This window comes from Oncorhynchus mykiss, chromosome 23 (genome assembly GCF_013265735.2).
Source record: "Oncorhynchus mykiss isolate Arlee chromosome 23, USDA_OmykA_1.1, whole genome shotgun sequence".
NCBI lineage: Eukaryota > Metazoa > Chordata > Actinopteri > Salmoniformes > Salmonidae > Oncorhynchus > Oncorhynchus mykiss.
The window spans coordinates 15543303-15557622 of record NC_048587.1 but is presented as its reverse complement, the minus strand read 5'-3'; the positions used below and the strand labels follow the sequence as shown (position 1 = coordinate 15557622).

The 14320-nt window shown below is 40.8% G+C and overlaps 1 protein-coding gene across 1 annotated transcript in view; it reads right to left on the bottom strand.

The window, feature by feature from the left end:
* The window catches only part of LOC110502323 (serine/threonine-protein kinase 32C), an 87644-nt gene extending 76031 nt beyond the window's left edge, over nt 1-11613 (bottom strand). Inside the window, exon 1 of the mRNA XM_036960993.1 lies at nt 11053-11613. Coding sequence (XP_036816888.1) covers nt 11053-11131 — 79 coding nt within the window. The 5' untranslated portion in view covers nt 11132-11613. The remainder of the gene's footprint in view (nt 1-11052) is intronic.
* Nucleotides 11614-14320: the final 2707 nt, after the last annotated feature.

Below are 14320 nucleotides of genomic sequence, written 5' to 3'. Positions count from 1 at the left end.
TGAAGCTGGTCGAGAGATTGCCAAGAGTGTGCAAAGCTGTCATCAAGACAAAGGGTGGCTAGTTTGAAAAGTCTAAAATGTAAAATAACTGTTACTACATGATTCCATATGTGTTATTTCATCGTTTTGATGTCTTCCCTATTATTCTACAAAGTATAAAATATAAAAAATAAAGAAAAAAGTTTGAGTAGTTGTGTCACAACTTTTGACTGGTACTGTACACACACACACACACACACACACACACACACATACACACATACACACATACACTCTACCGGTCAAAAGTTTTTGAAAACCTACTCATTCAAGGGAATTTTCTTTATTTTTAACATTTTCTACATTGTAGAATAATAGTGAAGACATCAAAATGATGAAATAACACGTGTTGGGTCATTGTCCTGTTGAAAAACAAATTATAGTCCCACTAAGCACAAACCAGATGGGATGGCGTATCACTGCAGAATTCTGTGGTAGCCATGCTTGTTAAGTGTGCCCTGAATTCTAATTAAATCACAGACATTGTCACAAGCAAAGCACCCCCACACTATAACACCTCCTCCTCCATGCTTTACGTTGGGAAATACACATGCGGAGATTATCCGTTCAACCACACACATCTCACAAAGACACGATGGTTGGATCCAAAAATCTCAAATTTGGACTCCAGACCAAAGGACAAATTTCTACCGGTCTAATGTCCATTGCTCGTGTTTCTTGGCCAAAGCAAGTCTCTTCTTATTATTGGTGTCCTTTAGTAGTGGTTTCTTTGCAGCAAATCAACCACGAAGACCTGATTCATGCAGTAAACACAACATGCAACAATTTCAAAGAATTTTCTGAGTTACAGTTCATATTAGGAAATCAGTCAATTGAAATAAATTCATTAGGCCATAATCTATTGATTTCATATGATTGGGTAGGGGTGCAGCCATGAGTGGGCCTGTGAGGGCATAGGCCCACCCACTGGGAAGCCAGGCCCAGCCAATCTGAATGAGTTCATCCCCACAAAAGGACTTTATTACAGAAAGAAATGTACATGCAAATCTCCGACAACAGCTCTGGTGGACATTCATGCAGTCAGCATGCCAATTGCACACTCGCTCAAAACTTGAGACATCTGTGGCATTGTGTTGTGACAAAACGGCACATTTTTAGAGTGGCCTTTTATTGTCCCCAGCACAAGATGCACCTGTGTAATGATCATGCTGTTTAATCAGCTTCTTGATATGCCACGTCTCTCAGGTGGATGGATGATCTTGGCAAAGGATACAATTCTCACTAACAGGGATGTGAAGCCAATTTGTGCACAATATTTGAGAGAAATAAGCTTGTTGTGCGTATGGAACATTTCTGGGAGCTTTTATTTCAGCTCATGAAACATGGGACCAACACTTGACATGTTGCATTTATATTTCTGTTCAGTGTAGTAGACTGTAAACTGTGGGGGTTATAAGCAGTGTTAAATAATGTTTTGTCCATTAAAAAAAACAGTGTTTACTTGTGTGTATTAATCATTCTTAGCTGCATAGACAACCATCTGCCATAACGACGGAAACAACAGTGACAGTAAACACTGCAAAAGGGCAGAAAGAGATTTGCATAATCAATCATTTTCTTATTAGCCTACATCAATACACATTTTAAAACGGAGAGGAAAACAAATGGAGAATAAGAGCAACAAAAAGCACAGTAAAGAGAAAGGAAAACATAGAAAAAGAGAAGTCTGCAGTTGTGAGAATACAACCTGAATATATGACAGGTTCTCATCCAACCCACTGGGCTGACGTCAATTACATTCTCTGTGTGCCCTCATCCGCTCCTCGCATCATGCGCTGGCCAACACACGCACGCACACAAACACACCGAGCGACCTTTCCTTCTTTTTTTTTATTTTTATCTCAGAACCCAACTGAGCTGATCTCTTTGAAGACACCTACAGTCTGAAACTAGTTTTGCTATGAAACCTGTCTCCTGTTTTTCACCGGAAGTAAGTTAAGGGAATTGCAAATATATTCAAGACCTGTAGATACACTATTTTAACAAGGACTACTGCCTACTACTACACAAAAGGGGTATTGTTCAAAGTAGTCTATCCGTCACCCAAAGTTTGTGATGTTATTGCTATTCTATAACTGTACTGTATGTCCAACTTGTGAAGTTGGTGAGGTATTCCTTTCTCACCACAAATCAGATAATACCGCAGTATAACCACCATATATCAGCCACGTATTGGATTACTACTGGCATAAGGGGAATTAGTCAGTACTAGTGAGGCTAAAAGCTGCAGGCATAGGGCTCCTGCTCTGTTCGAGAGAGAGACACTAATGCTGGAGATGAAAGAAAACCGGGACTCAGTATTCCATGCAAGCAATCTGCCATCCCTCTCTTTATCTCTTTCCTACACTCCTCCATGTCTGCCTCGCTGTTTTGTTCCTCAAACCCTCATACTCACGGAAGTACACATTCCCAACATACAAACTTGCACACACTACATCGAGCACATTACGCGCACAGTAGGCTTCTCTGTATAGTCAATCAAAGGAGCAATGAAACGTATGGAGTACACAAAGAACATGCCTGGTGGGCTCTATCAAAGAACGCATGGATATCTCCATTCTGCGTCTCCCTGGATTGTCTACTCTTTCGATGCAAACACATTCCATTCAAAAGCGGGCGACGGTATGTGCATTACTGCAGTGGTCCGGTCAAGGTTCTCAAGGGAAAGTGCTTCTTTCTCCAGGGGCTTGCCTTGGCACATGCTTCAACACGTTCACCCAGCTAGTGTTTGCATGACCTTTCTGAAGAAAGGCTTGAGTGGAGCAGTGGGATCCGGTCATATGTCGGTCTGTTTATACTACACAAGTTAAATTGTCACCAAGGCTAGGAAGTAGTTCTGAGAAATAATGCATTTGTCACCAAGGCTGGAAGTAGTTCTGAGAAATAATGCATTGTACAACAGCCAAGCAAGGAGGATGAGTGCCCTAATCAATCCCATAGGCTCTCTCTTATCTCCTTGCTATAAATATAAAAACATATAATAATCTACTAAAATAGCCCTCGGGCAGCTTCTGTTAGACATTAACCTGATAACTCCATTCTAGCCAAGTACTGCTCTAATATTACTGCCCAATGTAGACCATATACCGTTTTCCAAGAAGCCAAGAGATATTGTTTCTGAGAGACCCAGGCAGAAACAAACAACACTTAGTGGATGCTCTTCACATGAAACCAACTCAGCAACTTCGATACAGTCGGCTGAATGGGATGTGATGCTACTATTGGTGTAATGTGTAGAGATTAGGGATGTGCATCTTTCGATTTCAAGACGATTCGATTCGTATTTAGATACATGGGCTCTGATACGATACGTTGTAGTTTAAAAGAATTCGGTGGGATTCGGTTTGATTCGAAAACAATTCTAGCCGGATCCAATATGATACATTTGTTGCATGAACACATTCATTTTCCATTCTAAATTAAATTCTGCTGCTGATAGAGATCAGGAGATGGGCCTCTCGGAGCTGGATCTGTCTGAAATTACTTCTGTGTGTGAGTGTCTATGGTGTGTGTACTATGTAGGCACCTGAGCTCAGCCATAAAGGAGACTAGGCATCTACCACCATCAGATTAGTAGGCAATGTAGCCAATGTTTTTTGTCCCCTCACTTTGGTTGTGAAATATCGTCACCCTCTAATTAACTTGTCATTTTTGCAAATGAACTGTTTGAGCTAGTATCCATCAATATTGATCATTTACAAATTAGCTACAACATAGGTAATGAATATATAGCACAACTTTGGATTTCACTCCCCATCTTAATATCAAATGTTTTTGGAAGTTTTTAGGAAGTGATCTTTTCTTCTCCTCTCGCTTTGGCCGTGCAGCGCATCTCGTAAAAGTGATTGCTGTCCTCGTTATGAAATTATTTACTTTACCCTGTATTATCCCAAGATCAGGAACAGGCTGCCTACGTCGCGTTAGTGAGCTGGGCACAGTGCAGTTTGACTAGGTAACTGATATTGCCTGTTGTTCGGCATGAAAAATAAAGTATAGATCAATGACTGTCATCACAGTTACATGCGGTTCGACACTGAAGGAGACGACGCATCAGTTGTCACAAAATATGAGGTATTTTCGGAAGGTAACATTGCGATCCATAACATTTGAAGCGATTTTCTGACTGATGCATGCTACATCTGGATCAGTTTGGGGTCCGCAGACCGATGCACCGGTGCATATCGGTGACTCATCACATCCCTAGTAGAGATCATATACATCGAAGGATAGCGCATTAAGAAAGTATCGAGGCACTTATAACTCTTGTGCCTAGGGTTGCAAAGGGTCGGACACTTTCCAGGAAATTTTCCATGGGAAGTTAAACCTGGGAATTTTGGGAATTTTGTGGTAATTCATTAAAAAAAGTTAACATTTAAGCTAACAGTTAACCTTTTTTCACGGGATACACAAGGCAATTCTAGGTCTTGTGGCATATTTTGGTTAAACTATCCACCAATTCAATGGAATTGCAACCCTCTGCATACACAGTGCATTCTTCCATCACATCTACAGCTGATTCTCAAGATCTTGCACACTAATGAGATGCTATTGAGCCCACACTACCACACACTGTCTGAGCCAAGGACTACATGCTTTCTGGTAAGTTTTGAATAAAATACTGGGTGGGGTGAATATATTTTAGATGACATACATACTTTTTTGTTAACTAGTAAATAGTAGCCTCCAGCAAAGTGTGTTTAAATAATTTCTAACTTAACACTTTCTGCTAGTTAGTTTTTGCTACCATGTGGGTTTTAAATTGCATGAGCCTGCTAACTGAGGAGTGCTAACTCCATACAGGGTTAATTTAAAAACATTTATCTTACAACTGAGTTTTTTATTCTAACTGCATAACTATTTATCTGTACATGGAATTGTATTTGGGGTTCTTTTTTACAATTTTTTTCCTAATCTTTACAGGAAAATGCCACGGGCACCATCTGATGTGTCGAGACATTTCACTGCAGCTAATGTAGAAGGAAAAGCTGTGTACATTTGCAAATACTGTGCCAAATCATATGTGTAGAATGCAACAATGATGCAGAATTATCTGGCCAAGTGCATAAAGTTCCCTCAGTGCTCACAACAAGTAACCTCTGACAAAAGTCCCTCTACTTCTGTTTGAGGTAAAAATGATGAATCAGACACATTATCGATAGCAACAGCTCATGGTCCTCCTGAAATCAGAAGTTTTTTTGACACAATGGAGGAACGTAGTCAGAGAAATGCTAATGAATGTCTTGCTCGAGCTGTGTATGCAACTGGTTCACCTCTGATGCTCACAGGCAATTTGTATTGGAAGAGATTTCTAAATGTTCTTCGCCCAGCATACACCCCTCCAACCAGACATGCTTTATCTACTAATTTGCTGGATGCAGAGTTCAATAGAGTTCAAGTGAAGGTCAAGCAAATCATAGAGAAAGGAGGCCGTATTGGCAGTTTCCGACCCTTTGCAACCCTAGGCACAAGAGTTATAAGTGCCACCATATTGCAATCCTCTCTGATGGGTGGTTGAATGTTTGTGGGCAAGGAATAATTAACTACATCATCTCCAACACTCAACCAGTATTCTACAAGAGCACAGAAACAAGGGCCAACAGATACACAAGTCTCTACATTGCAGATGATCTGAAGGCAGTCATCAATGACCTTGGACCACATAGGTTATTTGCACTGGTGACAGACAATGCTGTGAACATGAAGGCTACTTGGTCTAAAGTGGAGGAGTCCTACCCTCACATCACACCTATTCGCTTTGCTGCTGATGCATTAAATCTACTCCTCAAGGACATCGTGGCACTAAAAACAACAGATACACCCTACAAGAGAGCCAAGGAAATGGTTAGGTATGTGAAGGGTCATCAAGTTATAGCAGCCATCTACATCACCAATCAAAGTGAGAAAAATAAGAGCACCACATTGAAGCTGCCCAGTAACACCCATTGGGGTGGTGTTGTCATCATGTTTGACAGTCTCCTGGAGGGGAAGGAGTCTTTCCAAGAAATGGCCATATTTCTGTCGATATGTACAGCCATATCAAGAGGATCCTGATGATGTATTTTGGGAGAGTGGTAAGCAGCCTGAAACCTATAGCAGTAGCCATTGCACAGATTGAGGGAGACAATGCCATGTTTAGACTCTGCTTGCAGATGTAAGAGAAGAAATCCATACTGCCCTGCCCACTTCACTGTTGCTCCAAGCAGAGGAAACTGCAGTTCTGAAATACATCAAAAAGCGTGAAGACTTCTGCCTGAAGTCAAAACACGCAGCAGCGTACATGTTGGACTCCAAGTATGCTGGCAAGAGCATCCGGTTTGGTGCAGAGATCAACAATGCCTATGGTGTCATCACTACCATGTCTAGCCACCTTTGCCTGGATGAGGGCATGGTTCTTGACAGTCTGGTGAAGTACACTTCATAGCAAAGGCTTTGGGATAGAGATGCAATATGGCAGTCATGCCAACATATCTCATCAGACACCTGGTGGAAGGAACTTTGTGGATCTGAGGCTCTTTCCCCTGTTCCTTCCATCATCCTCCAAATCCCACCAACATTAGCCACCTCAGAGCGCAACTGTTCCTTATGTTGGAACACACACACACACACACCAAAGCACGCAACAGGCTGACCAATACAAGGGTTGACAAATTGGTGGCCACCCGGGCAAATTTGAGGCTTTTTGAGCCCGACAACAAAGCCATCCTCAACAAGGTTGGAAAGTGACAGTGTAGATGAGGCCTCAGAGTCTGATGTTCAAGAGGTGGACATTGAGGAGGTCCAGGGAGAATACATGGAAGCTTGAGAAGAAGACAACCAAAGCTTTCGTTTCTAGACTATCATTTTACGGATGCATTTTGATAAAGTTTTTGGGAGATGTGATGGATCATTGGGGATCATTCAATATTCCCTTTCTTTTGTTGTTCAGCAAAATCATCCCATGTGAAGAGTCAACTAATTGAATTAAAGTTCAATTCATAACTAAATTGTTTATTTAAATTCTATTGGAAGAATTTAGTCATTTGCAATTATGTCTACTTATGAGAAGGTAAAATGTTTATGATTCTGTCTCCATATGATATGGTAAATATATCCAAAGCAAAAAACATCTACATTTAAATGGTATTAATATTAATTTGCATATCTTTCCGTTAATTCCCATATAGTCCCGTTAATTCCCACAGAAAGTGTCCACCCCTGAATATTCCCCAAAATGTGCAACCCCATTTGTACCTACCCTTTCAGGAGAGTATTTCTGCTCTGTGAAGATTGAATTCCTTTCACAACATGAAAAGACTATCAACCGCCTCCACTTAATGTATGTGCATCTACGCATGATGATGATGATGATGATGATGGGGATCAGTGTAGGCTGCTGAGGGGAGGATGGCTCATAATAATGGAACCAAGTAAATAGAATAGCATCAAACCATGTGTTTGATGTACACTACCGGTCAAAAGTTTTAGAACACCTACTCATTCAAGGGTTTTTCTTTATTTTTACTATTTTCTACATGTTAGAATAATAGTGAAGACATAACAACTAATGAAATACTACATATGGAATCATGTAGTACACAAAAGTGTTAAACACAAAATATATTTTATATTTGAGATTCTTCAACGTAGCCACCCTTTTCCTTGATGACATCTTTGCACAATCTTGGCATTCTCTCGACCAGCTTCACCTGGAATGCTTTTCCAACAGTCTTGAAGGAGTTCCCACATATGCTGAGCACTTGTTGACTGCTTTTCATTCACTCTGCGGTCAGACTCATCCCAAACCATCTCAATTTGGTTGAGGTCGGGAGATTGTGGAGGCCAGGTCATCTGATGCAGCACTCCATCACTCTCCTTCTTGGTAAAATATCCCTTACACAGCCTGGGGTTGTGTTGGGTCATTGTCATGTTGAAAAACAAATGATTGCGCTTAGTGGGACAAACTAGATAGTAGCAATGATAGTAGCAATGCTGGTTAAGTGTGCCTTGAATTCTAACCAAATTACAGTGTCACCAGCAAAGCACCCCCACACCATAACACCTCCAACTCCATGCTTTATGTTGGGAAATACACATGCGGAAATCATCCCTTCACTCATCCGTCGGACTCCAGACCAAAGAACAGATTTCCACCGATCTAATGTCCATTGCTAGTGTTTCTTGGCCCAAACAAGGCTCTTCTTCTTAATGGTGTCCTTTAGTAGTGGTTTCTTTGCCGCAATTCGACCATGAAGGACTGATTCACACAGTCTCCTCTGAACAGATGATGTTGAGATGTGTCTGTTACTTGAACTCTGTGAAGAATTTATTTGAGCTGCAATTTCTGAGGCTGGTAACTCAAATTAACTTATCCTGTGCAGCAGAGGTAACTCTGGGTCTTCCAGTCCTGTGGTGGTCCTCATGAGAGACAGTTTCTCATAGCGCTTGATGGTTTTTGTTACTGCAGTTGAAGAAACGTTCAAAGTTCTTGAAATGTTCCGTATTGACTGATCTTCATTTCGTAAAGTAATGATTGACTGTCGTCCCTTTGCTTATTTGAGCTGGTCTTGCCATAATATGGACTGGGTCTTTTACCAAATAGGGCTATCTTCTGTATACCGCCCCTACCTTGTCACAACACAACCGATCGGCTCAAATGCATTAAGGAAAAAAATTCCACAAATGTACTTTTAAGACACACTTGTTAATTGACATGCTTTCCATACCATACTACCTCATGAATCTGGTTGACAGAATGCCAAGAGTGTGCAAAGCTGTCATCAAGGCAAAGGGTGGCTATTTGAAGAATATATTTTGATTTGTTTAACACTTTTTTGGTTACTACATGATTCCATGTGTGTCATTTCATAGTTTTGATGTCTTCACTATTATTCTACAATGTAGAAAATAGTACAAATAAAGAAAAACCCTTGAATGAGTAGGTGTTCTAAAACGTTTGACCGGTAGTGTATTTGATACCATTCCACTGATTCCGCTCCAGCCATTACCACAAGCACGTCCTCCCCAATTAAGCCGTCACCAACCTCCTGTGATGGGGATGGTGATTATGATCATACATGGCATGCTCACTCTGGGTGAGGTGGAGTGGAGGCGGGGTTAGTTATTCATGTAACTAGTGATTCAGATACGGCAGTATGGTAAAGAATACGCAGCAATCACCCGGCCCATAGAGATGATATAAGACTTAAAAACAGAATATACACAGAGTGTACAAAACATTAGGAACACCTGCTCTCTATGACAGACTGACCATTTTAAAGCTATGATCCCTTTACAATGTCACCTGTTGAATCCACGTCAATCAGTGCATATGAATGGGAGGAGACAGGTTAAAGAAGGATTTTTAAGCCTTGATACAATTGAGACATGGATTGTGTATGTGTGCCATTCAGAGTGTGAACAGGCAAGACAAAAGCTTTAAGTGTCTTTGAACGGGGTATGGTAGTAGGTGCCAGACGCACCAGTTTGAGTGTGTCAAGACATGCAACGCTGCTGGGTTTTTCACACTCAACAGTTTCCCAACATCCAGCCAACTCGACACAACTGTGGGAAGCATTGGAGTAAACATGGGCCGCTTTCGACGAATTGAGGCTGTTCTGAGGGCAAAAGGGGGGGGGGGGGGTTCAACTCAATATTAGGAAGGTGTTCCTAATGTTTTGTATACTCAGTGTATGTTGTCTCCTCCCCATTTTTGCCATGCCAGCCTTGAGCCTCAAGGCTCCTCATTAATCAAAAGTATAGGGGAAAAAACAATATCATAATGCCTGTCAAACTGCCGCCCTTTTCCCTCTGCAAATAGACCACCTCTATAATTGTTTATTTGACAAACACAGATATACTGTACACAGCTCCACATAAAAAAAATGTACATTGACAAAAACAACAAAAATTGCACTGTTTGCAGGTCCACAGCTTCTCATTACACCTTTCATAACATTTACATCATTTTCACTGATGGCTGTTGATACATCAAAAGTACCATTTGAACTGTATGGACAAAATGTAGCTTCTAAATGGGTCACCCTTGTAGCTAAACACACACACACAAACAAACAAACAAGAACTCACATACACACAGGAACACACACACAATCTCCATCCCCTCCTAATCATATGACCACAAGTCTGCAGTGAACTGACCTCATTTAGTTACAGTTTTTCACTGATTTAGTCAGTTCATCTGTCATTTCAGATTTGTTGGCAACAGTATAAAGGGGCATTGATGATTCAAAGCAAGGCATATTTGGTTCAGCTCGAATGGGCTTATTCTCCATCAGTGACAGACATGAACGTGCATTACTTTCATGCATGCCACTAATCTTGTAAGAATTATTCGATTAACACAATGACTCCACATACTCATATTTCATAATAGTTCCCCAAAGACAGCTGCATACAAACGAGGCATGTAAAGGTGAAGTGTGCAGGTATTGCATTCAGCAAACACATCCTGAGAAGTCTGAAGAATAGCAAGTAAAATCATCAAATAATGAGACATCTACATGAAATGCAATCCCAGGAAATTACACTGACTGTATGACACTGTAGCCACTTGATTGATCTCCAGAATGAATCAATTGCAACCAATATTTCAGTGTCCTGTGTCATCATCAAGAACAAAACATTGGTATAATTTGGCAAAAAAAAAAGTGTACATGTGAAATATGGTGTCAGTTGCTAGACTTTAGCCGACATTCTACATTTTGTTTCACTGTCCATCAATCTAAAGTTGAACCCCACACCCCCGACATATGCTTTCATCTCTAGGCTGCAAGACCATGTATTTTGAGGAGGCTAATATTTACCCCAAAAATTATCGAGGTGACATCAATAGGAGTTTATCATCTATAGCCTAGGCAACATCGTGATGAAATTGCTTGATCCATTGAACTAACTTTGACTCAAATGCAATTTAGGTGGCGCTACAATGTTGCGCTATAGTTTACTATCAACGCAAAAGAATAGCGATGCTTTCGTTTCTTTGTGTTTTCTTACCATCTTCCTTTTCATCGTAGACCGGTCTCTTAGAACTATTCGCGCCCATCCTCTTCTTCCACTTGCCCCAGTGAAACATTGATGCGTGAGCTCAGATAGCATTCCTCGCCACTTAAAAAACTAGCTACAGCTCTGTATTGAACACGTTGAACAAATGCATCGCTCCGTTCTCGGTTATTATTTGTCGATGATTTTCTCTCATTTACGCACCGCGACTTTGTCTCGCTAAACCAATGAAGACGAGCGATTAGATCGGAGAGAGAGTCTCAATACTGTATTTCAAAGAAAAACACTCGGCTTGCCTATTTTTCTATTCCGTCCTCAACTGATTTAGCAATGTTCGCGGAGCTGTGTGTGACACTTCGCCTCTAGTCGTCGTAGCTTGAGTCTGTGTCATGGATGTCAAGAACCATGCCTTTCTGCAGGTCTCGTGTTATAATGTAAGACCATTTTCAATATTACAGGAAGTTCTGCTGCATATTAAACAACTGTATTCAGTCGTTGCAAAAATGCGAATCTAATTCAGAGATTATTGGCGCCAGATCATTGAAAAAGGGGTTAATGCTGCGTTCATAACCAAGTGGGAAGGTGGTAATTACCAGCTGTGAAGTCGTAAATTAGTGATGTGCAGTTCGAGAGCAATTTGTTTTGTTTTTTCAATTACTCATATTACTGATTCGAGAGTTATGATTTGTTTTTCTGAATGACTCATTCATTTTAGTCGTCATTTGATCTACTAGCCGCAATGAGTCGTACAGAAAGATATATACACGCTCCTCCGGCTCAGTGTCACCAGAGACGTGCTCTGACCTATGTCTCCAACCAACATACACTGAGCATAGCAAATATTAGTAACACCTTCCTAATATTTAGTTGAATTCGTCGGGGCATGGACTCTACAAGGTTCAAAAGCATTCCACAGGGATACTGGCCCATTTGACGCTTCCCACAGTTCCGTCAAGTTGGCTAGATTTCGTTTGGGTGGTGGACCATTCTTGATACACGCTGGAAACTGTTGGCCATGAAAAACCCAGCAGTGATGCAGTTCTTGACACAAACTTGTGCACCTGGCACCTACTACCATACCCTGTTCAAATGCACTTAAATATGTTGTCTTGTCCATTCACTCTCTGAATGGCACACATACACAATCCATGTCTCAATTGTCTCAAGGCTTAAAAATCCTTCTTTGACCTGTCTCCTCCCCTTCATCTAAACTGATTGAACTGGATTTAACAAGTGACATCAATAGGGGATCACAGCTTTCACCTGGATTCACCTGGTCAGTCGATGTCATGGAAAAAGCAGGTGTTTTTAATGTTTTGTCTTCTCATTGTACAGTATATGCACGCAGGAAAATAGATCGTGCTGCAGGCAACACGGCAAAGCAAGATATGCCTAGAACTGATCATTGATCGCATGGTGCAAGAATTACTTTGATTAATGGATTATTGAATGTTATGATGGACACAACATTATAGAACCAAAATATACAAATCCTCTGCTCAACAAACTCTAACTCCAGAACGAATCATGAACTATATTGTGCTCATTACCCTCCCGGCAGTCAAGCAATGCCTTCTGCCAAGAGTTGCTCACAATCTAGTCCGGTTGCGGCCACAACTAGACCTCTTTTCAGATGTATCAAGAAATACAATTATTTGTATGCCTAGCAAAAAAATTAAAAAGTGTTTAAGCACACTTTTACAAGTCTCAGTCACAAATGACAGCTCCAATAATAAGTCAGTAAAAAGAGCTGAACTTCCCATCACCATGGTAAATACCAGTTGGATGTATTCACGTGCTTTGAACCCGTTAAGAAACGCCAATTGGCTAATGGCCAACAAGCTGCTTCAACCATAAACTAAAAGTATAGCTATCATGCTTGTAAACAAATTATAGTGTTCAGAAACCATATGAAGTTGCAGTGATGGGACAAGACTGTAACAACCAATTGGATATCACATAATTGGGGAGAAGGGGGGAGGAGAAAAATAATAATGTTTTGTCGTTACATTTAACTGTCAAAAATTGTGTTATCTAGGTAATTTCCTTAGTTGTAGGTGACGTCTGAGGTCAGCATGTAGGAGAACTCAGGGATGATAGACGAGTTTCCGACGAGAGTTGTAGGGATATTCAAGTGGATGTTTCCCAGTTGTATTTGGTAAATACCACCTTCCCACTTGGTTATGAACGCAGCATAACACGTTACTTCCTTGACCTTATGCTGCATTCATAGCGAAGTGGGAATGCGGTATTTACAACATACAACGGAAAATCCACTTGAATGCATAATTACTAGTGGGAATCTCATCTCTATCTTCCCTGAGCTCCGACTTCTCACACATGCTGACCTCTGACGTCCCCTACTAAGGGAATTACCTCGACAACAGCTTTTTCAGCAGTTAAATTAAACAACAAAACATTATCTATATAAGCAGTGTAGTAATATGGTTTTTGAAAACGAAAATTTGTTTACAAGCATGATAGCTTTCGTCTTTTCTCAACGATTTCAAAGATGAATGCATCCAACTGATATTTCCGATTTATCAACTGGTAATTAACACCTTCCCACTTTGGTATGAACACAGCATTAGAATAGGCCACATCATGAATAGATGTGAGATTACACATAATGCTTCATCATGGCATACATTGGGAATGGGATAGGCCAGAATAAAAAAAAAAAAAGAATATGATAGAAAGGCATGCTATGGTTGGAATTGGATATCAAGATTTCTTAATTGAATAGAATAGAAAACCCATAAGGATATTGCTTTGCAACAAAGTAGGCTTCATATAGCATGCAGATAACATATTCACAAGATATCATATCAGGTCATACAACATCACAAGACATAATGACCAGACAGACATAACAACACAGTAGTTGGCGTGAGTAAGGTTTTTAAACGGGTCAACACTTGTAAGGCCGCAGGGCCAGATGATATTCCAGGGTGTGTCCTCTGGGCATGTGAAGACCAGCTGGCAGGCGTCTTCACTGACATTTTCAACCTATCCTTGTCCCAGTCAGTAATCCCCACATGTTTAAAGCTGACTACCATCATTCCTGTTCCCAAAAACTCTAAGGCATCCTGTCACATCGCATCCGCCCTGTAGCACCCATATCTGTAATCATTAAGTGCTTTGAATGGCTGGTTATGGCACACGTCAACTCCTTCATCCCAGACATACTGGACCCATTACAATTTGCATACCGCCCCAACAGATCCACAGACGACGCAATCTCAATTGCACGCCACATGCC